Raw genomic sequence first — 27,359 nt, forward strand, 5'->3', positions numbered from 1 at the left:
TTCCTCCTGTGGGCCACGGGTGTCACGGTGGCATCCTTTTCTTTCTGTCTGATGTACGTACTTTTGTCTCTGTTACGGTGCAGATCTGCTGGTGATTAATTAATTCACCTTTCATTTGACTGAAAGGTCCTAATTTTTGCTGTTGTTTCTTTTTACAGGATATAGAATTCTAGGTTGGCTTTTTAAATTTCAGCATTTTCACGAGTCCTATTTACCTCTGGTTTCTATTATTTCTGATGAGAAATCATCTGCCTTTCTTACAGTGGCTTTCCTAAACATGCTATTGCTTTTTTCTCTGCCTGCACATGTGATTTCCTGGTCCTGGCAGTTTGGTTGTGATGTGTCTGGGTGAGGTTCTTTTCCCAGGTGTTCTAGTTTGCTAGCTGCCGGAATGCAATATATCAGAAACGGAATGGCTTTTAAAAGGGGTGATTTAATGAGTTGCTAGTTTACAGTTCTAAGGCCGAGAAAATGTCCCAAGTACAAGTCTATAGTAATGTCCAATCAGAGGCATCCAGGGAAAGATACCTTGGTTCAAGAAGGCCGATGAAGTTCAGGGTTTCTCTCTCAAGTGAGAAGGCACATGGCAAACACAGTCAGGGCTTCTCTCTCAGCTGGAAGGGAACATGGCGAACACGGTGTCATCTGCTAGCTTTCTCTCCTGGCTTCCTATTTCATGAAGCTCCCCAGGAGGCGTCTTCCTTCTTCATCTCCAAAGGTCGCTGGCTGGTGGACTCTCTGCTTTGTAGTGTTACTCTCTCTGTATCTCTCATTCTCCAAAATGTTTCCTCTTTTATAGGACTTCAGAAACTAAACGACCCACTCAAATGGATGGAGACATGTCATCCCCTAATCCAGTTTAACAACCATTCTTAACTAAATCACATCAACCAGGGAGATGATCTCATTACAGTTTCAAATATACAGTATTGAATAGAGATTATTCTACCTTTAAGAAATGGGATTTATATTAAAACATGGCTTTTCTTAGGGGGCATACTTCCTTTCAAACCAGCACACCAGGCTTCTTGGACCTGAGTCTTTAACTCAGTTTGGAAAGCTGTGGCCATTGGTCTCTCAGACACTTCTGCTCCTCATCGCTGCAACCTGGGCTTGGCCCACAGACCTCTGTGTGCTCTGTTCTTGTCTCTGCTTTCAGTTTTCAGTTTGTATTGAGCTGCCTTTGAGTTTACCCAAGAATCTTTTCTCTAGTACTCTAGATTGCTCTGAAACTCATCCTGTGGCTTCTTTAATTCAGATATTATGCATTTTGTTTCTAGGATTTCTGCCCTTTTTAACCCATTTTCCTCCTGAGATGCCTGTTTTTCACCTTTCCCTTTCATCTTTCTTTCTACATCTTTAACAGTTCTGTAACAGTTACTTTATATCTGTTTTAGCATGTGGTTCATTTTTGGACATGCTTTTATTAGTGGTTTTTCTCTTGATCATGGGTCACAGTGCCTGCACTGTGCATATTGAGAGATGAGTCAAATTTGTGCTGATGTGGATGGCTCAATGGTCTGGCCAGGTGTCCCGTGACTGCTCAGGGTCAGGTAAAGGATTTGCTTTTCCACGGGCTTCTCTGTTCTGGGTGCATGTGACTCGCTGTGCTGGTGGAGGTCCAGGGTTGCCAGTGGCGCTCAGGAACCAAGGCAGTGTCATTGTGGTATTGGCTTGTTCTCCTTCCTTCCTCCTCTGTGTTCCCCTCCTTCTCAGGGCACTTTCCCTGGGAGGGGCTGAGGTTGCCTCCGGAGTCCCAGCCAGGGTGGACTGTTGGATGGTAAATCTGTGGCCCCTCTGGAAGGGGCCTTCCCTACTAATCCCATCAGAAGCCTGTGGGTGCACTTCTTTCTTGGGTTCCATTCCTGTCCTTGAACCCATAACCATGGGCTGGAGTTGGCCAGGTCCGGGTCATCTGCTGACCTCTGGTAGGAGGGCAGCTGTCAAAAATGGTTCCCGGTGCCTGCCCATGTTAAAAAAAAAAAAAGAAAGAATGTCACCTTCCTTAATAAGAAGTTATGGATATTTAAAAAAAAATGGAGGGGACTGGCATGCACCACAGGGAACGGCATGAGCCAAGCCTATGAGTGGCAGCTGTCTCTTAAGGAGTGGGTGCTCTTTGTGTGAAGAGGACAGAGGCAGCCAGCTCCATGTGGTTCCAGGCTATAGAAACCTTCCCTCTTAGGCCAAGGAATCTGAACTTTCCTATCTGGGAGGGAGCAGTGAGCCTTAATGTAGTGCTGGAGCGAAGGAAGGCTTAGGGAGATGGACTTGGCCAGCGGCTGTGGCTATGTGGCTTTGCTGCTAGTTGGACAGCTCTGTTGACTCCAGAGGTGTCCTTCACTGACTGGTAACTTCCATCATTCTTGCAGGTGGTGCCTTGTAGGTTTGATTGTATGCTATGCACTGTGTAGAACAGCCGCTGTTTTGCCCCAAAGGCCTTACTGTGTCCTACAGCAACTGCAGTGAGAGTCTCCTGGTAGGGGGTGGGTGGGCTGGGCATGCTGCCTCTCTGCTTGGTCCTGGTGACCTCTGGTTTGTGTGTTCTGATGCTGGGGTCCAGATGTCCCCCTGGCTTTTCTGTCAGCCAGGCCTTCTCTGTAGCTCAAACCCAGCAGGCGGGAGGTATATCCTGGGAGGACCCATCTGCCCTTGGGGACTCCTCAGGTCCCTGCCAGCCTTGGCCCAGGACAGGCCCACTCCCCTGCCCCAGGATTCCACTGGCCTGCTCTGGTGGTCACGGAGGTGCATCCATCTGTGGGATAGGCTGCTTTGGTGGCCATAAAGAAGAGAATGCTTTCTTGTTTTGTTATCCAGTGTTTTCTCTTTATAGTGTGAGGGAAGGCGTTTTTGTGATCTCCTCCTTTCTAACCAAATGTGGAAATGACATGTGTTCTGGGCAGTCAGTGTAAAGCCCCTGAGGGTTCTCCCAGGGGAGGTGCTGGAAAAGGGAGTCTATTCAGTGGCTATGTCCAGAGATTGGTCTTCTTGTTGCACCTTCTTTGGGGTGGGAGGAGGAAAGGAGGAAGTTGCCTGGAGCTGACCTACAGGCTACTTTTCCCCAGAGAAAACCTCCTCACCCTCAACCACTTGGGGCTGAGAGCCCTGATAATTCATACATTCACTTTTCACTGATTGAGTGCCTGCTGTGTGCCATTCTTACCCTATGGGGCTCACAGCTGGGGAGGAGGTGCAGATGCACTGGCCTGGGGTAGGGGGTGGCTCTGGCTGGGAGGTCTGGGAGACCAGCTCCCAGTGCTGCAATCTGGGAGGTCCCAGGTAAGCTGGTCCCTGAGCCCCAACAGTTGGGATTCTACATTAGGAGGTGTGTTGGGAATTGCAGGGTCCAACTAGCAAGTTAGCTGGTCTGGGAATCTAAGTTCACTGATGCGGGTTCTAGATTTTACACCACAGCCTAGTGCATACACTATAGCAGAAGGACCCACACGCCCCACCACTTTCCTGTGAGAGATTGGCCCTGGGTCTGGGCCAGGCATGTTACACAACCCCAGGAGGTCCAATTATACAGGTGGGGAGACTGAGGCAGAGACCTTGCCACCAACTGCTTAGCCTCCATGCTCTGCCAGGACATTGCAGACCCACTGGTGGGTCACAACAGCGGCTATGGGTTTGCCTTGAAGAACCTCAGCAAGGGGATAAAGTCCCAAGAGCCCCAGGCCACAAGGCCCGGGACTTGACCCCCCATGTGACCCTGGGCAAGCTGCTTCCCCCCTGAGCCCCAAGAGAAGCCCCAGAAGGTGGGAGGAGTGGCAGCCTACACTTGCGTGGTGACTTCTGGTGCTTGCGTGGCACCTGCCATGTGCAGGGCACTATTCTGGCCTATTCCCAGTTAATCCTCCCAAACCTGGAGTCCATCTGGCTAGGTGATGTCCCAATGCAGCAGAGTTGGCACTGGGCAAGCTGGGTCTTGGGCTCCCCTGGCAGCCAGGTGGGACTCTGCTGGTCAATCCCCTCGAGCTCTGCCATTGGCCCAGGCTTCAGGGCCTCCCCTGTAAGGGGAGCATGGCCATGGTGAAGACACCTGAGGCCCTACAGTAGATTCCAGATGTGACAACTCCCGTGAGAACGTTCCTCACAAGGGGGGGCGGGCGTCCCTGACCTTAACCCCTAATCCTTTCTGCGCTAGCCGGATTTAAACCCTGATCCTGCCCAGGGATTTTGCGACTAACCCCAGTGCTGACCCGAGGGAAGGGACGGGGGTGGGGTTGGGAGCACGGGGAGGGCGGTGCAGGGTGAGCCGAGGGCCGCTGGGCAGGGGCTGAGGTTGGGAATGGTGGGAAGTGCTGTGACGGCTGCGCCCGCTGACTCCCCACGACCCTCGCTGATAGCGTTGCGCAAATGAATGAGTGCACGGATGACCCGGCCCCGCACGTGCTCCTACGCACCCCGTGAGTGCCAGCGTCCGGGGCCAATAGGTAGAGCCCGAGCCCGAGCCCGAGCCCGCTTGGGGCGGGCCTAACTCGAGGAGGGGGCCGGGGGCTGCCCCGCCCAGCTGAGCCTGGAACAACCCCGCGGCAGCTCCGCCCGGATACCCAGGAAAATCCTGGGGACAAAGTAAAGCAGATTCTATAAAGGGCTCCCTGGAGAAGATCTAGGGACGAGGGAAGAAGTCGCTTCTAGGTGGCGTCCCCACCCCCGACTCCTCGGGGATGCGCCTCCCACCGCATCTCCGCCACACCGTAGACCTTGGAAAATCCTGGACCAAAAGTTTCCCTCCAGGGCCTTGTCGTTTCCTGGGGGTGGACTGAATTAGCGTGTGTGGGGAAGGGAGTTGTCTGTGCCTGCGCCAGCGAAGTTGTTCGAAAATGCAGGGGAGTTTGGCCCAGAAAGCCCTGCCCAGCAGGTGGGCCCCAAGATGGGCTCTGCACGCTCCCCGGCCCTGCAGCACCAGGTGCTGCTTTACGGACCTTCCCAGGACCCCGGGTCGAGGGAGTTCTGAGCTCAAGGCCCAGCAGCCTGGCCCCCTCTGGAGGTCAGCTCCCTGCACCCATAACAGGATTGTTGGGAGCGGCGGGGCGCAGCAGGTGCAGGGGGTGGCCCCTCGGGCCTCGGGCTCCCTGGCTTGGGGGCTTCTTGCTCTTGATTCCTAAGCGCCTCCGGCTCAGGACTCCCCGGGCCGGGTTAGGGTGAAGGTGTCGCCCTCTCCAGCTTTGTGAACGAGCCCTGCCTCCCCCGTCTCAGTTTCTCTCCTGTAAAACGGGTACAGCACATGGACCACGCAGAACTCGGCCTGTGCCCGCGTGCGCTCCGGCTCGAGACCACTCCAGGGGGGAGGAACCCGCCCCCCAGGGCTGCCAGCGGGCGCAGGAGCGCGCCAGGAAACCTGCAATTAAGAGATGACGCCCGTCAATTTTTAGGAGCTTCCTGATTTAAGGGGTATAAAACCGTACAGCATTTTCCCATTTTCTAATGAGGCCAGAGAGAGTCCTAGCCCACCCCCTGCCGGGTCTGCCCTTTCACCCGCGCGCTCGTACCTTCCTCCCACCTTCCCTTCACTCTCAGCCATCCTCTGCGGGTTCGGCCAGCCCGGTTCGTGGGGGGCTCCGGCGCGCGCCTGAGCTCGGTGGCTCGGGTTGACCCACCATCCGCTGTCCCTGAGTCTCGGGCCGCCGGGGATTGGGAACGGGCGCTCGCCGCTGGCGAGCCCTCCAGTCTTAGCGACCGCTTCCCTTCCCCATACCCCAATCCGGGTCGGGGTCTCGGGGTCCGCAGCCACCACCCCCACGGCCACTCCAACCCCACCCCTACCTGCCCAGCCGCGGGCGGGGCGGGGGCAGAGTCCGTCCCCTCCCTTCGGGCCGCTCCGCCCCGCCGCTGCCCTGCCTTTCCCTGCCCTTCCCTCCCCTCCGCCGCGGGGCCGGGCTCGGCGGCCATGTGACCCGCAGTGGGGACGGGACGCGCTGGGACGCACCGGGACGCGCCGGGACGCGCGTTGGGGGTCGCGGGCACGGTCCGGGGCGGGGCGAGGCGGCATGGAGCGGAGATGGGTCTTCGTACTGCTGGACGTGTTGTGCGTGCTGGTCGGTAAGAACAGAGGGGACCGGGGGTTGGGGGCGACCCCTGCCCGGGGCGTTCACACCTGCGGTCTCGCGAAGGTTTGCAGGGCGGGCGCAGGAGGCTGCCGCTTCACCGCCACCCAGAGCCGTGGGTATGAAGAGCTTGGGAGAGGACTCTCCAGCCCCCGGGATGCGGGCCTTAAAGGGCCCGGGGCGCAGGGCCAGTACGCCTCACCCGCGGCGGCAGGAAGTCCCTGCCTTGGGGCCGCCACGCCCCCCTCCCCGCCCCCAGGCCCGGCCCTCGCGGTGATTCCCGCTGGAGGCGGGAGGAGCGGTGCGCCCGGGTTGCCGCGGACAGGACCACCCTCTCAGTATTGGCATTCCCAGTGGGCTCAGAGAGGGCTGACCCCTGGCCCGGGACGCAGCGAGGCGGCAGAGTTCGGACCCCTTCGGCGGGCAGTCAGTCGCCGCCTCCCCTCGGGCTGGGGTGGGTGCTGGAAGGACTTGGAAAGAAAATCTGCGCCCCGGGCAGCGAGCGACTGGCCAGTCCCGGGCAGGCAGGGGCCAAACCTGTTCGGCGGGTTTGTGAGCCAGGCGGGAGGAGGGGGCAGCCCAAGGCCCCCTCCCCCAGGGTCCTGAAACAAAGGCCAAGTGTTTGCTCGGGGGCGGACACTGGCCCCCGGAATTCTATCCTGGTTGAGGGAGGGATTCCCCTGGCCCAATTCGCAACACTCCCCTCCTGGCGGGGTCTGGTCCTCAGGGGACTGGGGCCGGGGGAGGGAGGAGAAATCAGTCCTGTCCCAAGCAGAGGCCAGGCTCTCTCCTCCCGGGTCCCCCAGGGGACCCCTTGTGGGGTGGGCCAGGGTGCTTGTCAGTTCTGGACATTTCCTGAGTACCTGTGTTAGTTATTTAAACATTTATGTGGTGCTTACTGTATGCCAGGCACTGAGCATGCAAATAATGAAGACTTTTTCTAAGAACACTGGGGTGAGTCCAGCTGGGTGGGTCCCCTGTGTACAGGTTCGGGAAGGGGGTCACCTGGCGGTGGGCGGCAGGGCTGTGAGAAAGCATAATCTGGGCCTGCCAACCCTCCCACCCCCTCATCCCACCTCCACTGCCTCCCTGCTGTGCCCTCTGGAATGAGGATTCGAGGGAGGGTAGTGGTGGTGGTGGAGTGGGGGGTAAGCGTGGGTGTCCATGAAGATCCCTCCCCCCAGCCATTCATACCCCTTCACCTGGGGCCCCTGCACTGGCTGCTCCCTCTCTGCAGCTCCTCCCCAGAACCCCTGCGCTTCCTCACCTTGTGGCCACTTCTTCCCAGGGTGGGGGTTAGAGCTGCAAGCCTGTCCAGCTCCCCTTCTTCCCCACTCTACTCTCTGTACTTCTTGCTATTCTTTATTCATCCCCACCTCTTCCCAACCCAGAAGGCCTCTGAGTTTAATTCCTGGGAGAATGTCCCCAGACTCAGCTTCCAAGGGGCTCAGGGAATGTTCTGGACAGTCCCCTGGGCAGCAGAATTTGGCCTGCTCTGAGTGTGAGGAAGACCCTGGCCCCTCCTCCTCCGCCCTCAGGCTCCCCCCACCCCTCCAGGAGCCGCACCCCTCCACACTTGTCATCCGCCCTGGGGGTGGGGGTGGGGCAAAGGGCACCTGCCTGGGTTTGAACTGCTGGTGTGTCTGAGGCAGCCTCTTGGGCTTTTATTGGGCACCACCCATGGAGTGGGGCACCCTCTGCCCCCAGGACCTGGAAGGCAGGTAAATAAAGGAATAGTCGAAGGGGTGCAGCTCAGCTCTGCCAGCTAGTTGGGCGAGCCCCTGACCTCTCCCACTGGCTCCAGGGTCAGCAGGGAGCCGGGTGCACATTTCACTCCTGCCTCGGTGCTCACAGATGGGTGGGGAGAGATTTTAATCAAGTACCATAATTCCACACGGGGCAAGAGGCAAGAAGAATGGAAATTTCCTTTTACTGCAGTGAATACCTGGGTGATTTGGTGGCATGTTGGGGTGGGACAGAATCTAGAGGGTAGAAGGAGCTGAAACCCGTAAGAGGAGGTGGTCAAAGGTTTTTTGAATGGAGGGAATTACCCGTGCAAAGGCCCTGGGGTGGATGCTTGCTAGGCTTGCTGGAGAAGCAGAAAGGAAGCTGGCTGGCTTGGGCTAGCCAGGCAGAAGAGGGTGGGACATGGGGGGTGGGGACCTGCTGGTGGGCCTCTGGGAGGGGTTTGGGGTTTTATTCCAGGGTGAGGTTGAGTCACCCGCTATCCTCCTTGCTGTCAGGTGGGCGCAGAGGTGGGGGGTGGGGGTGCTGGGACAGGGGTCCACCATGTGGCCAGCCGGCTTCTCTCCACAGCCTCTCTGCCCTCTGCCATCCTGACGCTGGTGAACGCCCCCTACAAGCGAGGATTTTACTGTGGAGATGATTCCATCCGCTACCCCTACCGCCCGGACACCATCACCCACGGGCTCGTGGCTGGCGTCACCATCTCGGCCACGGTCGTCCTCGTAAGGCGGGAGGGGCATGGAGCACACAGGCGAGGTGGGGGAGTCTGCCCTAGGGGTCTAAGGTGGAGGGAGGCCCGGCCCTGCCCTGGAGTGTATCCTGGGAAACTAGGGCCCACCGGAGAGGGCACCCCGACCCAGCAGCTCCTTGGCTGGAGGTGGGGGGCCCGGGCCGCTGGGTGAGCCCCGCACTGGCCCCCGGCCCCGCTGTAGGTCTCAGCGGGCGAGGCCTACCTGGTGTACACCGAGCGCCTCTACTCCCGCTCCGCCTTCAACAACTACGTGGCAGCCGTCTACAAGGTGGTGGGCGCCTTCCTGTTTGGGGCAGCGGTGAGCCAGTCGCTGACCGACCTGGCCAAGTACATGATCGGCCGCTTGCGCCCCAACTTTCTGACCGTCTGTGACCCCGACTGGAGCCGCGTGAACTGCTCCGTCTACGTGCAGCTGGAGAAGGTGTGCAGGGGCAACCCCGCTGACGTCACCGAGGCCAGGTGGGCGACCGCGCGTGCACACGGCTCGGGGGTGGGCGGGGCTCCAAGAATGAGTTTCCCGGTGGGGAAGGGTGAAGAGGGGAAACATGTTGCGCAGAGGACAAGGCGGGTCGGAGGGACAGGGCCTGGGCCCTGAACAAGCCCCTGGAATCCCCGGGAGGCCCAGAGCAGGAGAGCTGAGGGGTGACCCGCCCCCCAAATGCCAGGCCCCTCGCTTAGACTTCTTCTGATAATTCCTTAAGCTTGTAGATGAACTGACATCTTCTCTTCTTTTTTTATTTTATTTTAAAATTCATTATTTATATATTTTATTTTTTAAGTTATTTTTTATTTTTGTGCATGCTGTATAGTGGGAGTCACATTTCATTCTTTTTCCATATGACCATCCCATTATTGCAGCACCATTGGTTGAAATTTTTTTGGGGGGGTGGGCAGTGCACAGACTCAGAATCAAACCTGAGTCTTCTTCATGGCAGGTGAGAATTCTACTACTGAACTACACTTGCACCCCCTCATCCTTTCTTTCTAAAAAAAAAAAACCCACTTTTTAAAATTGTATAATAAAACATATATATAAAGCACAAAAAGAAAAAAGCAATCATTTTCAAAGCACTCTTCAACAAGTAGTTACAGAACAGATCCAGAGTTTGTCATGGCATCCTTTCTTTTTCACCGAGAAAAAAAAGTCACCATTTTAACCATTTTAAGTTTTACAATTCAGAGGCTTTTAGTGCATTTACAGTGTTGTGCAATCCTCACCATTATCTAATTCCAGATCATTCTTATCACCACAAAGGAAACCTCCACACCTATCAGTCACCCCACTTTCCTCCCCCAGCCCCAGGCAACCACTAACCTGTCTCCACGGATTTGCCTGTTCTGGACATTTTCTATGAACAGAATCCTGCAGTATGTGGCCTCCTGTGTCTGGCTGCTTTCACACTACATGGCATATCCGAGATTCATCAGTCTTGTTGTGTGCCTGTGTCATTCCTTTTCATGGTTGGATGCCCCACGTTTTGTTTATTCATTCATCAGTTGATGGATAGTTAGGTTGTTTCTGCCTTTGGCTGTTGTGAATTTTGAACTGCTATAATGTCTGTGTACATACATTTTGCGTGAATATAGTTTTTAATTTGGGTATACACCTAGGGATGGAATTGCTGGGCCATCTGGTAACTCCTCATCTAACTTTTTGAGGAACCACCAAACTGTTTTCCAAAAAGGCTGCCTCATCTTACATCTCCAGCAATGTACAAAGGTTCAGTTTCTCCATAACCCCACCCCAACTTGTTATTTTCTATTCTTTTAATAGTAGCCATTCTAGTGGGTATGAAGTGGTAGCTCATTGTGGTTTTGATTTTGAGTTAGTTTTTCTTTAGGGTGAGAGGTAGGGGTCCACATTCGTTCTTTCACATCTGGATTTCCAGCTGTCCCGGCAGCATTTGTGGAAGAGATTAGATTATTCCTTCCCCATTGAATGGTCTTGGCCCCTGTGCCAGTTCGAATCTGTTGTGCACCCCAGAAAAGCCAAGTTCTTTAATCCTCATTCAGTATTGCTGAATGGGTGGTTTTTGATTGTTTCCATGGAGACGTGACCATCCAATGGTGGGTGGTACCTTTTGGTTAGGTGGCTTCCATGGAGATATGTCTCCAACTATTCAAGATGGGGTTGCTTACCAGAGCCCATTAAGAGAGGAACATTTTGGAAAAAGCACAGAGCCATGAAAGCCACCAGAACCAACAGAGCCCACGCAGCCAGAGATTTGGAGATGAAGAAGGAAAACGCCCTGGGGAGCTTCATGAAACAAGAACTTGGAGAGAAAGCTAGCAGACGTTGCCGAGTTTGCCATGTGCCCTTCCAGGTGAGTGAGAAACCCTGAACTTCATCGGCCTTTCTTGAATGAAGGCAACCTCTTGTTGGTGACTTAATTTGGACATTTGCATAGCCTTGCCTTAATTTGGACTTTTCCATGGCCTTGGAACTGTAAACTTGCAACTTAATAAATTCTCCTTTTTAAAAGCCATCCTATTTCTGATATATCACACTCTGGCAGCTTGCAAACTAGAACAGCCCCCTTGTCGGATATCAGTTGGCCATAAATGTATGAATTTATCTCGACTCTCAGTTCTTTTCTATTGGTCTGTATGTCTGTCCTTATGCCAGGACCGCAATGTTCTAATTACTATAGGTTTGTAGTAAATATCAGGGAGTATGAGTCATCCACCTTTGTTTTTTTTTCAAGATTGCTTTGGGTATTTGAGGCCTTTTGGAATTCTATATGAATTTTGGGATCAGCTTTCCATTTCTGCAAAAATGGCTTTTGGGACTTTTTTTAGTCCAAAAAAAAGATAGGGATTGCACAGACTCTGTAGGTTATTTGGGAGCATGTGACATCTCCACAATAATCCATCTTCCAATCCATGAACAGGGGATGTCTCTCCATTTATTTGGGTCTTTTATTTCATTCAGCATTGCTTTTGTAGTTTTAAGTGTATGAGTCCTGTACCTCCTTGGTCAAAATTATACCTAAGTATTTTATTCTTTTTACTACTATTGGAAATGGATTGTTTTCTCAATTTCCTTTTCAGCTTGTTCATTGCTAGTGTATCAAAATACACTGATTTTTAAAATGTTCATCTTATATAATTCATCTTTGTTGATTCATTTATTAGCTCTACTAATTTGTGATTGTGTGTGTGCATTCTTTAGAATTTTCTCTATATACTGTCACAGCATCTGAAAGTAGAGGTAGTTTTACATTTTCCTTTCCAATTAGATATGTTTTATGGCCAGATTGCTCTGGCGAGAACTTCCAGGGCAGTGTTAATAGCATGGGTGAAAGTGAACTTCTTGTCTTCTTCATGATCCTAAAATACTAAAATTGTGTCTGATGTCAGCTGTGGATTTTTTTTTGTAATTGCTGTTTGTGATATTGAGGGAGTTCCCTTGTTTGCTGAGTATTTCAATCATGAAAGAACGTTAGATTTTGTCAAATGACTTTCCTGCATCGATTGAGACAATCATGAGATTTTCCCCTTCCTTTCATTTTGTTAGTGTGGTGTAATAATATTGACCGGTTTTCTTGGTCATGGTGTATGTTTCAGTTTGCTGAAACTGCCAGAATGCAATATGCCAGAAATGGGTTGACTCTTATAAAGGGGATTTATTAAGTTACAAGTTTACAGTTCTAAAGCCTTAAAAATGTTCAAACTAAGGCATCCAGAGAAAAATACCTTGATTCTGAAGAAAGGTCAAATGGTGTCCAGGATATCTCTGTCAGCTGGGAAGGCACATGGCTGGAGTCTCCTGGTCCTTGTACCCAGTTTCTTGCTTCTAACTTCTAATGCCAGAGACTTCCTTGCTAAATGTTTGTGGGCTTTCACTTAGCTTCTCTGGGGCGAAACTCTGGGTTCTGGCTTATTTAGCATCTCATGGGAAGGCACATGGTGACCTTACTCCCAAGTTTTGTTGCTTTCAGCTCTTGGTTCCAGTGGCCTCCTCTCTGAGCTTCTGTCAGCACTCCAAGCATCTCCAAACCTCTGCATCTGTGTTGGCTGTGAACACTTTCCCTCCGTGTGAGCTCTCTTAAAGTCTCCAGTAAACTGAGACCCACCTTGAATGAGCAGAGTCAGAGTTCCATCTAATCTCTAGTCAGAGTCCCATCCACAACTTGGTATGTCACATCTCCAAGGAAGCAACCTGATCAAAGTTTCATACCCATAATTGGGTGGGTCGCATCTCCATGGAAACAACCAACTCAAGAGGTGCCACCCTACAACATTGGATTAGGATTAAAACAACATGGCCACAAGCCTGCCCATGCCAAAATAATAATAATAATAATAATAATAATAATAATAAGACTGCCCCCACAAAATGGGATTAGGATGAAAAGAACATGGCTTTTCTGGGGTACATAACAGTTTCAAACCAGCCATTATATAAATCTTTTTAATAAGCTGCTGGATGCAGTGTGCTAGTTGTGTTGTGTTGCGCGTGTGCTTTGGACAATTTTTGCATCTACACTCAAGGGATAATGATCTATAGTTTTCTTTTCTTGTGCTGTCTTTGGAGATTTCCTATTTCTCTTGAGTCAGTTTTGCTAGTTTATGTGTTTCCAGGGATTTTTCCATTTCATCATTTTTCCATTTGTTAGTGTACTATTATTTGCAGTATTCTCTTGTAATCCTTTTTATTTTTATAAAGTCTGTAATAATGTCCCCTCTTTCATGCCTGCTTTTAATAAATTTGTGTCGTCTCTCTTTTTCCTTGGTTAGTCTAGCTAAAAGATTGTCGATTTTGTTGATCTTTAAAAATAACCAAGTTTAGCTTTCATTGATTCTATTTTTCCATTCTGTTTCCACTTTTCTCTACTCTGATCTTTATTACTTCCTTTCTTCTGCTACCTGTAGCTTGCTCCTTTTTCTAGTTCCTTAAGGTGGCCGGTTACTGATTTGAGATCTTTTTTTAATGGTGAGTAGACCCCGCTTCCAAACCATAACCATCAATGAAAAGAATCCTTATTTACTTAACTCCATTAGACGCCTATAAATTAAAATTGTCATAAATTTCCCCTGAGCTCTGCTTTCACAGCATCTCAGAACTTTTGATATATTGAGTTTTGCCTTCTTTTGTCTCAAAGTATTTTCTAATTTCCCTTGTGATTTCTTCTTTGATCCATTGGTAATTTAGAAAAAGTGTTGCTTAGTTTTCACGTATTTGTGAGTTTTCCAGTTTTCTTTGTTATTGAGTTCTTCTCTCATCCCATTGGGACTGGAGAAGATACTTTATATGATTTCAGTCTTTTAAAATTTATTGAGACTTGTTTTATGGTCTAACCTGTGGTCCATCTTGGAGAAGGTTCAATGTGCGTGTAAAGAATGTGGCCTACTGTGGCTGGGGACATTCCACGTGGGTCTCATTGGCTTAGGGTCCTTCCAGTCTTCTCTTTTCTGGCTGGCCTCCAGTCTAGGTGTTCTACCATGATTTAAAGTGCGGTATTGAATTCTTCCAAATTATTGCAGCACTGACTATTCTCCTTCACGCCTGGGAGTTTTCACTTCATGTATTTCAGGCTCCATTGTTGGGTGTTTGTTCTAGTTTGCTAGCTGCTGGAATGCAGTATGCCAGGAATGGAATGACTCTTAAAAGGGGGAGTTTAATAAGTTACAAGTTTACAGTTCTAAGGCCATGAAAATCTCCAAATTAAAGCAAATCTATAAAAAATGTGCAAACTAAGGCACCATCAAGAGGTGACCTTTACTCAAGAAAGACTGATGAAGTTCAGGAAACTTCATCAGCCTTCCAACATAGCAATGTCTGCTAGCTTTCTCTCCAGGAATTTTCTTTCATGAAGCTCCCCCAGGGGATTTCCTTCTTCATCTCCAAAGGTCTCTGGTTGCATTGGCTCTCTTGGTTCTCATGACTCTGCTCTGTTGCTCTCACGTGGTTCTGAAGCTTTCTCTAAAATGCTTTCTCTGTTAAAGGATTCCAGTAAACTCACCTGGACTGGGTGGAGTCATAGCTCCCTCTATTCACTCAGTTGGGTGAGTCATATCTTGGTGGAGATAATCTAATCTCGGTGGAAATCATCTAATCGAGTCTTCAACATACAATGCTGAATAGGGTCTAAAAGAAACCCTAAAATGCCCAGATACTGACTTTTTGCCTCTGCTGACCTTTGTTGAAAAGAAACAGCTGCCTCCACAAGATTGGATAAGGATTAAAACACAGTTTTTCTAGGGTACATAAATCCTTTCAAACGGCCATGGTGTTTATGTTTATAAGTGTTATATCTTATTGATGGGTTGACCCTTTTGCTTAATGTTGTCTTAAATTGCCAGGGCTGCTGTGACAGATACCATACAAAGGATTTTATTGGCTCAGGTTTGGAGGCCAGAAGGCCAAACTCAAGTGTGGACAGGCCATGCTTTGCCCGGGATCTGTAGTGTTTTGGTGCTGGCGTCACTCCTTCCCGTGACCGACTCATTCCCCTGTGTCAGCTCCTCTGGATTCCATGGACTTCTGTGAGCAGTTTCTTCTGCTAGTAACAACTTCAGACATACTGGCTAAGTAGCTGTAGCACCTCCAAAGGCCCTATTTACAGGCAGGGGTAGGACTGTGCAATGCCGGCACGTATCGTCCTTCTTTGTCTCTCGTAACAACTTTGTTTTTGTATCTGTTTATTCTGGGTTCGTTTAGCCATTCCAGCTGTCCTCAGGTGAGGGTTTCCATGAAATATCCTTTTCCATCCTTTCACTTTAGCTTACATATGTCTTTGGATCTGCAGTGGGTCTCTTATAGACACTGCAGTGTTGGGATGACATTCCTTTCTTCTGAGTGCAGGTGTCACAGATTGCATCCTTATACACTGTGAGCCCATAAACATGGGTAGATAATTAGTCTGTGTCCTTATCTTTTTTTTTTTTTTTGTATGCTGTATGGTAGGTGCTCTAGTTTGTTAGCTGCTGGAATGCAATATACCGGAAATGGAAGGCTTTTCAAAAGGGAAATTTAATAATTGGCAAGTTAACAATTTTTAGGCTGTGGAAATGTCGCAATTAAAGCAAGTCTATAGAAATGTCCAATCTCAGGCATCCAGGGAAAGATGATTTAAGAAGGCCGATGAAGTTCAGGGTTTTGCTCTCGGCTGGAAGGGCACATGGCGAACACGGAATCATCTGCTAGCTTTCTCTCCTGGCTTCCGGTTTCATGAAGCTCCCCGGGAGGCGTTTGCCTTCTTCATCTCCAAAGGTCACCGGCTGGTAGACTCTCTGCTTCTCATGGCTGTGTCGTTGGGCTCTGCTCTCTCTAAATCTCCAGCTTTCACCAAAATGTTTCCTCTTTTATATGATTCCAGTAAAGTAATCAAGACCCACCTGAAACAGGTGGAGACACATCTCCACCTAATCCAGCTTAATAACCACTCTTGATTGAGTCACCTCTCCAGGGAGATGATCTAATTACAGTTTCAAACACACAGTACTGAATAGGGATTAGAAGAAACCGTTGCTCCTACACGGCTGATTAGGATTAAAACATGGTTTTTCTAGGGTATGTGAATCTTTTCAAACTAGCACAGCAGGTGTCACATTTCATTCTTTTTCCATGTGAGTAACCCATTATTGCAGCACCATTTGTTGAATTTTTGTTTGTTTTTTTCATTTGTTTGTTTGTTTTTGGGAAGTGCACGGGCAAGGAATTGAACCCAGGTCTCCTGCATGGCAGGCGAGAATTCTACTACTGAACCCACCCTGGTCCCTTATCTTTTAAATCATTAGGAAAAAAGACAAGTGACAAAACAAAAATGCCCAGATACTGACTTTTCCCCCATACTGACCTTTGTGGCCTCTTTTACCAGTGTTTTTATTTCTTTGTGTGGATTCATACACAAGACCTTTCTGAAGACTCTCTTTACAACATAACCAAATAAGAATTTTCTCAGCTTTAAAAATGGTCCATTTTACGTGACAAATTTGGTGGCTGCTTCTTTTTCTCCTTCCTACCCCCTTCTTCTTGGATAAATTCACAGAAGTAGGAGAACTTCTCGCGTTAATCTATTGTCTGCGCATTTTTCAAATTTTCTTTGGGGCATATTTCAACATTTAATTTGGATGCAGTTAAAATTTTTATTTCTTGCACTCTTAGTTTTTGTATAAAAAGCAAAGCAACATATACAAATAATCTTTTAATATTTCTCAGCCTTTATATTTGGGCTTACAAAGACATTTTTCTTGGAATGGCTTTTTTTTTCTTTTCAAAGAAAGTCAAGTATATGCATATACCTGTTATGTTCTAAGTTGCATTTTAAAAACTTCAGAATATTATTATTTCTGCTGAGGTGTGAAGTATTTCCTCTTAAAGAGCCACTTATGTGTTTTCGTATGGCCTAGGCTTCAGTAGAGGCATTTTATAAATGATGATGGTGAAATTTATGTATTTGGGTCTTCAGGCCGTAACTAATGCCATTTGGAGTCTAAATAAGAACATTTCCTATCACAACTAAATGGCCATTTATCCTAGCCACATGATCTGCTATTTTAGCCTTTAAAAGGCATAATCATCTGCCTATATTCTTATGTCATCAGTAACATCATACAGGAATCAAGAAGCCCAGGGATTTCCTCACCCCAAAATTACATAATTTGCTTATGTATTTCTTTATTTATTTTTGCCATATATGGTTTATAAATTTGGCAGAAGGCTTTGGGTTTGAGTTTAGCATAAACTGAGAATTAAAGCCTAGGTTGGCAATCTTTTTTTTTTTTTTTGTTATAATCTGGAAACCAAAATAGTGTGAAAAACCTCCAGAGAAGCAGATGCTGTTTCTTTGCACTTGAAATATGTTGAGCCAGGCTTCCCTTATCCAGCTGTTCACCAAAACTACCTAGGGACTTCTTAAGAATATAGATTCTGGGGCTACCTCTATCCCCCCCTCATTCCCCAGAGAATATGATTTGGGGTAGAGATTTGGAAACTTCATTAAATAAAACAAAGCAAAGCAAAACTCTCCAAATGTTTCTGATAATCAGCCAGTGGTGTCTAGTATGGGGTGTGGAAAGAGAAGGGTAAAATTAGAAATTGAGGAAATGGAGGGGGTGTTTTTGTTTTTTTTTTTTGCTTTTTAATATGGGCAGGCACCGGGAATCGAATCCGGGTCCTCTGGCATGGCAGGCGAGAACTCTACCTGCTGAGCCATTGTGGTCTGCCCTGTTTTTTATTTTTTAAGTCACTATACCCATTTTAGTACCATTAAGTAAGCATCCTTTCAAGTATTTGTTCCTGATATTCAGCTTCTTCAGATATATTAAGAACCATTTGGCAGTGCCACCCCTAGAGTGTCCTGCGGCCTTTGTTTATTTAAGCAATTTGATTGGAATATATTATAAAACTCATGGGCATGAGGTATGGTGATTTATCAATGAATATCAATGTTGTGAATATTAAAACCAAATGTAGAAAGTCACCTCTGAGAAATGTTTTCAATGTTTGACTGACAATCTCTGAATAGTCCATTAAAACATGGATTGAATTTCAAAATGAGTCAGCATTGCATGAGCTAAACCTGTAAGATGGACTTCCCATTTTAAATTATATGATGTTACTAGCAATGTTAAGTGTATCCAACATATGCCTCTAATTTTCGCCTACACAGCTGAAAAATAATAGGTAGCAAAGGCTTTTAAGAAATACACATTTATATAAGTTCCATTTTCTTTTCTCAAAAAAAAAAAAGACTCTTTAGCATTTTCTGTAGGACACGTCTGCTAGTGATGAACTCTCTCAGTTTTGGTTTCTTTAGGAATAATTATTCTATTTTTTAAATACAATTTTATTGATATATATATTATATATTCACATACCATCTAATCATCCAAAGTATAAAATCAGTGGTTCACAGTATCATCATATAGCTGTGCATTCATCACAATTTACTTTTATTTTTCTTTTTTTGTGAAAAATAACATATATACAAAAAGGCAATAAATTTCAGAGCACACCATAACAATTATTTGCAGAACAAATTTCAGAGTTTGGTATAGGGTACAATTCCATAATTTTAGGTCTTTACTACTAGGTGCTCCGAGATATTGGAGACTAAAAGAAATATCAATATAATGATTCAGCAATCATATTCATTTGTTAAACCCTACCTTCTCTGTATAACTCTACCTTCTCTTCTTTGATCTTTCGCCCACTCTTTAGGGATATTTGGGCTAAGCCCATTCTAACTTTTTCAAGTTGGAAGGGGCTGTCAATAATATGGGATGGGGGATGGAACTAGTTGATGATCTAGAGAGGCTGGGCCCTCTGGGTTTCAGAACTTTTCTGGTTTAGGAACCATCCGGAGGTTGTACCTAGTTCAGGGAACCTTTATAGAATCTCATATAAAGCCCTAGGTATTCTTTAGGATTGGCAGGAATGGTTTTTTAGGACTTGGCAAACTATGATAGATAGCAATATGTAGCTGAAACCTGCCTAAGAGTAACCTTTAGAGTAGCCTTCCCACTCTATTTGAATTCTCTTAGCCATTGATACCTTATTTGTTACACTTGTTTTCCTCTTTTTTTGTCAGGATGGCATTGTCGATCCCATGGTACCAGGGCCAGGCTCATCCCTGGGAGTCATGTCCCACATTGTCAGGGAAACTTTCACCCCTGGATGTCAAGTCCATGTTGGGTTTAGAGAGAGGTCACATCTGAGCAACAAAAGAGGTTTTCTGGAGGTAATTCCTAGGTATACCTATTTAGGAAGGCAGATCTTCTCTGCTACATAGATGAGCTTCACAAGAGGAAGCCTCAAGATCAACAGCTTGGCCTATTATGTTTAGGAGTCCCTAATGTTTGACACAGTATCAGGGGTTTCCCCAGTGGTAAAGTTTTAATAGTTCCATATTTTTTCTCTCATCTATCAAGGGACTTTGTCGTACTTTTTAATTATCTCCCCTGCATACTCTGGGATGTATCTGGGCTAATACAGAATTATAGGCCCTCATTCTCATTCTGGGCTCCCTGAGTTTGGCTTGTTTAAGTGATCTATCCACACAGGTTAATTTAGATTATGTACTATAGAAAATTTAGGATCCAGACAAAATAAACCTTTCTTCCTTTGGTCTCACAGAGTAAGTGAAGTTCTAAAATACAGACAATGTCTTCCTGACTCCTGTGTTCTGAATTACCTTAATCCTGACCTGATCGGCTCTATTCTTATCTCTAAATACCTGATTATACAAATATAGCACAGCCTCTCAAAATCTGGAAATTATAATTACCACTCTGGGTCTAAATATGACTGCTATAAAGCTTACAATCTAGGCCTCCATTGTATTTTCTAAATGAGACCATATAATATTTGCTCTTTTGTTTTTGGCTTATTTGCATCACATAATGTCCCACGGGTTCATTCACAATGTTGCATGCCTTACAAGTTTGTTCTTTTCTGTAGTGGCACAGTATTCAATCATATGTATATACCATCGTTCACCAATCTATTTCTCAGCATATCCTTCAGCCACCTCCATTCACTGGGCATCAAGTATAATGTCCTAAGTCAACAGTATATCAGCACTCTCAATTTCAGACAATTTCCTAAGAGAAAAATAACCGATAAACATTCTGTGGTAGTTAGGCTCAGGTGTCAACTTGGTCAGCTGAAGATGCCTAGTTCTGTTGCTGTGGACATGAGCCAATGGTATGTGAACCTCATCTGTTGCTAATTACATCTACTGCCTGTGATCTGATGAGAAATCACTGTTTATCCTACTGAAAATCCCTGGTACCAGATGAATCCTTTCTCTTCTGCTTTCAAGAGTCTCTATTTGTCTTTGCCTATTTTAAAGAAATTATTTCTTTGTAATTATGGTAAAATAGACCTAATGTTAAAAATCATTTTAACCATTTATTTAACTGGTTTCTTTGACATTAAGTACATTGACAAGACTATAACTTTCACTGCTGTCTCCTATTTATACAGATTATTTTCATCATCCCAAACCAAAATTCATATTTAGTTAGCAAAAATTCCACATTCCCCCTTCCCAGTAATCACCCTTCTGCTTTCTGTCTCTATGAGTTTGCTTGTTCTAAGTCTTTCATATAAGAGCATTTGTCCTTTTGTGTCTCGCTTATTTTGTTCAACACAATGTCTTCAAGGGTCATCTACATTGTAGCATGGATCAGCCCTTCACTTCTTTTATGGCTGAATAACATTCCATTGTCTGGATGGAGCACGTTGTGTTTTTCCATCATCTGTTGATGGACACTCAAGTTGCTGCCACCTTTTGCCTATTGGGAATCACACTGCAGGGAACTCTGGTGTGCAAATATCTGTTCAAGTCCCTGCTTTCAATTCTTTGGGGTATATACCTAGGAGTGGTATTACTGGGTCATGCAGTAGTTTTGTTTAACTTTCTGAGAAACCAGAAAACTGTTTTCCACAGTGGTTGCACCATTCTTCGTTCCCATCAACAATGTATGAAGGTAACTATTTTTCTGCATCCTTGCCAATACTTGATATTATTATTATTTTTTAAATAGTATCCATACCAGTGAGTGTGAAATTATATCCTGTTGTTGTTTGAATTGGCCTTTCTTTAATGGCTAGAGATGTTGAGCATGTTTTCATATACTTATCAAGCATATGAATATCTTCTTTGGAGCAATGTGTATTTAAATCCTTGGCCCATCTTTTAAATTGCGTTATTTGTCTTTTAGTTCTGAATTGTAGATGTTCTTTATATTTTCTGGATATTAATCCCTTATCAGATAAATGATCTTAAACCAATAACAACTTGGTTGAATTAGTTCTAACCCAATTTCAGTTGTATACAAATTCCGTATTCCTTTATATCATCTCCCTCCTCCTTTATGTTGTTATTGAGTGAGATTACATCTTTATACATTGTCTGCTTATTAACAGGCAGATGTGTATAATAACATTTCAAATCTGTCATGTGGTGGGGGGAGGGGTGGTAGTTACAAACCAAAAGTACAAAGATACAGGGTTTTTATTTCCCTATGTAGTTACCTTTTACCAGTGTTCTTTATTTCTCTTATGGCTTTGAGTTCCAATCTAGAGACCTTTTATTTCAGCCTGAAAGATTCCCTTTAGCATTTCCTCATGGCAGAACTTCTGGAAATGAACTCTCTCAGCTTTTGTTTATCTGTAAATGTCTTACTTTCTCCTTCATTTTTCTTGGCTGATGGTTTTTTCTTTAAGGACTTTAAAAGTGTCAGCCTGCTCTCTCTGGCCACCATGGTTTCTGGTGAGAAACCTCCTGTTAATCTTATTAGGGACCCTTGTATATGACAAGTCCCTCCTTTCTGCTGTTTTCAAAATCCTCTCTTTGTCTTTGGGTTTTGACATTTTCTTTATTATGTATGTAGGTGTAAATCTTCTAGAATCTGTTCTGTTTGGAGTTCACTGAGATTTCTGGATGTGTATGTCAGGTCTTTATCAGATTTGGGGAGTTTTCAGCCGCTAAAAACTTATTTGAAGAAATAAGTTCTTCAAATACTTATTCTCATTTTTATAAGAATAAATAAATAAGAATAAGAATAAATACTTATTCTCCATTTTTCTTCTCTTTCTGGGAATTCAACAATGCATATGTTGGTTCACTGGATAGTGTACACAGGTCCCTCAGGCTCTGTCCAGTTTTTTCAGTTGTTATTTTTCCTTTCTGCTCCTCAACTGTCATGTCTTGAAGTTCACTGACCCTTTCTTCTTCTGGTTTGTATCTGCTCTTGAATCCATCTAATGAGCTTTTTATTTCATTTATTGTACTTTGCAGCTACCAAATTTGTTTGGTTCCTTTTTATCATTTCCATCTCTTTATTTTGCTCAGACAACATTTTCCTAATTTCCTTTAGTTCTTTGTATATGGGTTCCTGTAGCTCATTGAATATATTTAAGACAGTTGATTTAAAGTCTTTGACTAATAGTTCCAATGTATGACCTTGCTCAGGGATGATTTGGGCAAATTCTTTTTTTTTTCTGTGAATGGGCCATACATTCCTATTTCTTTGTGTGTTTTGTGAGATTTGGACATTTTGAGAATTGTGTTGTTATAAGTGTGGACTGCTCATTCTCTCTCTCCTCTGGGGTTGTTTGGCTCTGTGGTTGTTGTCGAGAGCTGGAGCTGTCAATCTGACTTTCCCAGACTATCTTTGCTCCCAGAAGGGGCATGAAGAGAGAGAAAAAAGGTACTTCTGCTTCTTCCTGAGGAATTTGGAGCAGTGGCTCTGGGATCTAAAATGGCTGATTGAAATCACTGTATTTTGGGGGGCAAGGTCTTTAGAGCCTGCCCTGACCCCAGCAAGCTGCACTTCAGGGTTGCAGGTTGGAGAATGGCAGCCGCTACCTGGAGGTGAAATTCACCACATTTATTGTCATTTACCAGCCTCTTCCTCCAGCTCTTCCCTGGATGCTGCACAGGGTTCCACTAGATGCCAGAGTTTCAAAATAGTTGATTCAGGAAGTTCCTGTCGGTTCAGTGGTTCTTTTGGTGGAGGGACTGATTTCCTGGAGCCCCCTACTCTACTCTCTTACATTCTCCTTCTTGGTCTGTGTTTTTTTGGGGGGTGGTGGTGGTGGTGCGTGATCTGGGAATTGAACCCAGGTTTCCTGCAGTGGCATTATACCACTGAACCACCCATGCACCCCAGTTTGACAGTTTGATTATAGTATGTCATGGCATGGATTTTTTAAAAGTCCATCTTACTTGGAATTCTTTGAGCTTCTTGGATGTGTAAATTAATATTTTTCTATCAAATTTGGGACATATCCAGCCATTATTTCCTCAACTGTTCTCTTTGCATCTTCCTCACTCTCCTCTTCTGGGATTTCTCTTATGTTTAGGTTGATCTGCTTTAAGGTGTTGCACATGCCTCTCAGGCTCAGTTTATTTTTATTCACCCTTTTTTCTTTCTGTTTCTTGGACTGAATAATCTTAATTAGCTACCTTTAAATTCTTCTCCCTGATGGAATCAGCTGCTGAGTACCTCCAGTGAATCTTTCATTTTCATTATCATAGTTTTTCAGTTCCAGAACTGGATTCCAGAGTTGGTTCCTTTTTATAATCTGTGTCTCCTTATTGATATTCTTTATTTGGTGAGACATCATTGTTATGGTTTCCTTTAGCCCTTTGGGCATATTTAAAATGCTAATTTAAAGACTTGGTCTAGTAAATGTCATGTCTGGGCTTTCCAAGGCATAGTTTCTATTGATTGCCTTTTTTCCTTTTGCATGCATTGTTGCTTCTTTCTTTTTCTTTTTTTTGTTTGTCTTGTAGTTTTCTGGTCAAAAGTTTGAATATTATAATGTGGCAACTGTGGAGATCAAATTCTCCCCTCTCTTCAGGGTTTGTTTTGCTGCTTCCTCTATTTGTTGCTTGTTTGGTGACTTTTATGAACTCATTTTGTAAAGCGTATTGTCATGTGTGACCATGGTGTCCAGTCTGTTCACTTAGTGGTCACCTTGTAATCAGGGAGGGTTTCTTAAATGCCTGGAGACAAAAAAGTCTAACAGCCTTGGCAGTTGGACCTTTGACTCTCCATTGGGCAGTGCACAACTCTGCCTTGGCCTTTGTTTCCTGATTGCTCAGAAGCCAAATGTCGGCCAAGGTGAGCCCTTAGGGACCTCTCAGGGGTCCTCCTGACTCAGTCCTGGCCAACTAGATTACCAGGAATGGGGAGCTTTTTTTCAAAGCCCTTGTTCCCCAAAGCCTCTCATTCCCCAGCCTTTCTTCCCAAGATTTGTTTGCTCCAAATGTTTTCCTTGCCCCGGGCAGCAGGGACTGCTGCATTTGTTGTAAATGTTTCCCACAAACTCCTCCCCGGCCTCTTCACTCCCTTTTGCACCATCCCCCAGGCAGGTGGAAGAAGCAGCCACAGTTCTGAGCCTGTTCTGCTGCTGGGGAGTGAGGCCAGGATAAGTTAAAGTGGCACCTGAAGTGGATTTTTCTTGCCTATGCTTTCCCCTGCTTGCTGCAACCATTTAGTTAGTTTTTGGAGTTCAAAACTGTTGGCTGTGTTTTTTCATTGCTTTTATGGAGGGATGGATTTCTGGAGTTCCTTATCCTGCCATTTTCTCTGATGTCTGTTGTCAGAATTTGAAGTTATGTTACAAGAAGACGTGAGATTTGCATCAAGAAATATTTCTCCAGCTGAGATGTGATCATGTCTGGTGCTGACTGGGCTGCCACTTAAAGACCTTTCTTGACCCATGTGCCAAATTTTGGGAGAGATGGGTCAGGAAGGGTTTTGAAACGGGGTGCCGAGCGGGCTGCCTGGGCTCTGGGTGGCCTCAGTGGCTCTCATTGGGTAATCCTCATCCTCACTGGGTGGCCCTCCCTGACCTTTGCTGCCCTCGCTGCCCCTTCTCTCCTAGATTGTCCTTCTACTCCGGACACTCGTCCTTCACCATGTACTGCATGGTCTTCCTGATGGTGAGTCTCGTTCCCCAAGGCCCCACCCTGCCCTAGGATTCAGTTTCCCCACCCGGTGGGAGGGGCTGCCTGGAGGTGGCGGGGATGCCTGGTGGTCCCCCAGGCCAATTCCGCCCCCCTTCCCCCAGCTCTATGTGCAGGCGCGGCTCAGCTGGCCGTGGGCGCGGCTGCTGCGCCCCACGGTGCAGTTCTTCTTGGTCACCTTTGCCCTCTACGTGGGCTACACCCGCGTGTCCGACCACAAACACCACTGGAGCGACGTCCTCACTGGGCTCCTGCAGGGGGCGCTGGTGGCCGGCCTCACCGTGAGCCCCTCGACCCGGCGGACCCCGTTTGTCCTCCTCCCCCATCAGAGACTCCACTTTACCCTCTCCCACCAGGGACCCCGCTTTATTCTCCTCCCCCCAACCTCCCCTGTCGGGCCCCACTGCCCCTCACCTCCTATTCCCTACCCGGGACCCCACTCCCCGCCGTCTCCGGGCGCCGCCTGATCAGCTGTCACCTCCTCGTTCCCCAGGTCCGCTACATCTCTGACTTCTTCAAAGTCCGGCCCCCGCAGTGCTGCCTGGAGGGGGAGGAGGTGGAACGGAAGCCCAGCCTGTCCCTGACGCTGACCCTGGGCGACACTGACCGCAACCACTACAGATACCCCGTGTCCTCCGCCTGAGTGCGGGACCCCCTGGGCGGCCGAACCTGGCAGTAGATGGCCCTCCGATGGCCCAGCCCCAGATGGGCCCCCGAATGGACCCCTGGATGGATGCATGGATGGACTCACGGCCTGGGAGGCCCCCCCGGGTGGATCCCCACGGATGGACCCCCGGATGGAACTGCAGTCTATGGTGCACCTGGGTGGGGGCGGGGTGGGTGGTGGAGTGGGTCCCCTCCTCCTACTTCCCATGCATGGACCAGCGTTTCTGGGGGTGCCTGCGGCGGCCCTGAGCCCCTGGGGTGGGGACCCTGCTCTCCTTGCAGTCTGAGGGCCACCCCCCTCCTGTAGGGATGAGGGAAGGGCCCGGGGGGCAGGACACAAACCGTTTTTGTAAGATGTGGTATATATGTGGCTTTTTAGTCGAAGAGACCGTCTTTGACAAACTTCTGCCCGCGTCTGTTCCTTCCAGCGCGTTCTGAGGCGCCTCCCCCAGCCTCCGCACACCTGGACAGGGCCCCCCCACCCCCCGCGTGCCCACACAGGTGCCCAGCAGTCGGACAGGCAGCCCCAGGCCCATAGAAATCTTGTTGTAACACCTGAGCGGGAAGGCTCCTGTAACGGGGAGAAGAGCGGGAAATGGAAGGGGGCCCAGTATTTGGGGGTGACAGGGGCGTCCCTCTGAGGGACAGCTGAGGGGCTGCCAGGCCCACGCGTGCAGCGTTTGCGGGAGAGGTGGGTACGTGCTGGGGTTTCACCGACTCCGCTTGGCTCTCCGCGTCTCCACGTCTCAGCTGCCCGGACCCTGTCCTACACTGACCCACGCAGAGGATGCGGTTTCCAGACACAAGTGCTGTGACTGTCCCCTGCGAGCTCGGTTGACAGGGGAAGGAGGCCCAGCTGCAGGACGCCAGTAGCCGAGGGTCAGGAATGCGGCTTCATGGGAGGTGCTGGGCGGTGCCTGGCCAGGGAAACCACCGCGAAGCTCCCCGCGCCCGGGGGGTGCAGGACCCAGCAGAAGGCATGAGGGTCACTGCGCGTGAGGAGGACACATCAGGCTGCGAGCTGTGTCCACTTGTGTCCACGTCAGTGCAGGGGGATGCTTCCATCCAGATCCCACGGCGGCGCCTTGAATAGGGAGGCAGAGGGGAATTGGGGAGGTGGGTGCCCCTGGTGCCAGCCACCGCCTCGCCCTCCTCCCAGGCAGTGGCCTCAGGATCCCTGGAAGCCAGGAGTGCAGGGATGGTTTTGGCCAGAACAGTGGGTACGACTCAGTGTGGTTTGCTGGAGGACACGGGTGTGTTCGTGGACAGGTGATGAAGAGGAGGGAGTAGAGGAAACACGGGTGAGGGAGAGGAGGAGGGAAGGGGGAAGGTGAGGGAGAGGGAGAGGAGGAGGGAGAGGAAGAAGAGGAGGAGGGAATGGAGGAAGTGGAGGAGGGAGAGGAGGAGGGGGGAGTGGAAGAGGAGGGAGTGGAGGAGAGATGAGGGCGTGGAGGAGGAGGGAGAGGAAGTGGAGAAGGGAGAGGAAGTGGAGGAGAGGAGGAGTGGAGGAGGAAGGGAGGAGGAGGAGAGAAAGGGAGAGAAGAAGGAGGGAGTGGAGGAGGAGGAGGAGGGAGAGTAGGAGAGAGAGAGAAGGAGGAGGAGGAAGAAGTGAGGACCAGGGAGAGGAGGAGAGGGAGAGGAGGAGGAAGAAGTGAGGACCAGGGAAAGGAGGAGAGGGAGAGGAGGAGAAGGGTGATGGAGAGGAAGAAGAAC

At 47.9% G+C, this 27,359-nt stretch overlaps 1 protein-coding gene across 2 annotated transcripts; it reads left to right on the forward strand.

Annotated features, from left to right (window-relative positions):
* The first annotated feature begins 5,887 nt into the window (after positions 1 to 5,887).
* Positions 5,888 to 26,052, forward strand: PLPP2 (phospholipid phosphatase 2). Of its 2 annotated transcripts, XM_077121441.1 has the most exons (7): positions 5,888 to 6,045; positions 8,367 to 8,518; positions 8,729 to 9,006; positions 10,637 to 10,871; positions 24,899 to 24,956; positions 25,085 to 25,261; positions 25,474 to 26,052. In XM_077121441.1, the coding sequence occupies exons 1-7, from the start codon at positions 5,994 to 5,996 to the stop codon at positions 25,488 to 25,490; spliced, it is 969 nt and encodes a 322-aa protein (XP_076977556.1). In that variant the 5' UTR covers positions 5,888 to 5,993; the 3' UTR covers positions 25,491 to 26,052. The 2 variants fall into 2 exon arrangements, with proteins under 2 accessions (XP_076977556.1, XP_076977557.1); XM_077121442.1 differs by lacking the exon at positions 10,637 to 10,871.
* Positions 26,053 to 27,359: the final 1,307 nt, after the last annotated feature.

The sequence above is a fragment of the Tamandua tetradactyla genome, chromosome 11, assembly GCF_023851605.1.
Source record: "Tamandua tetradactyla isolate mTamTet1 chromosome 11, mTamTet1.pri, whole genome shotgun sequence".
Lineage (NCBI taxonomy): Eukaryota > Metazoa > Chordata > Mammalia > Pilosa > Myrmecophagidae > Tamandua > Tamandua tetradactyla.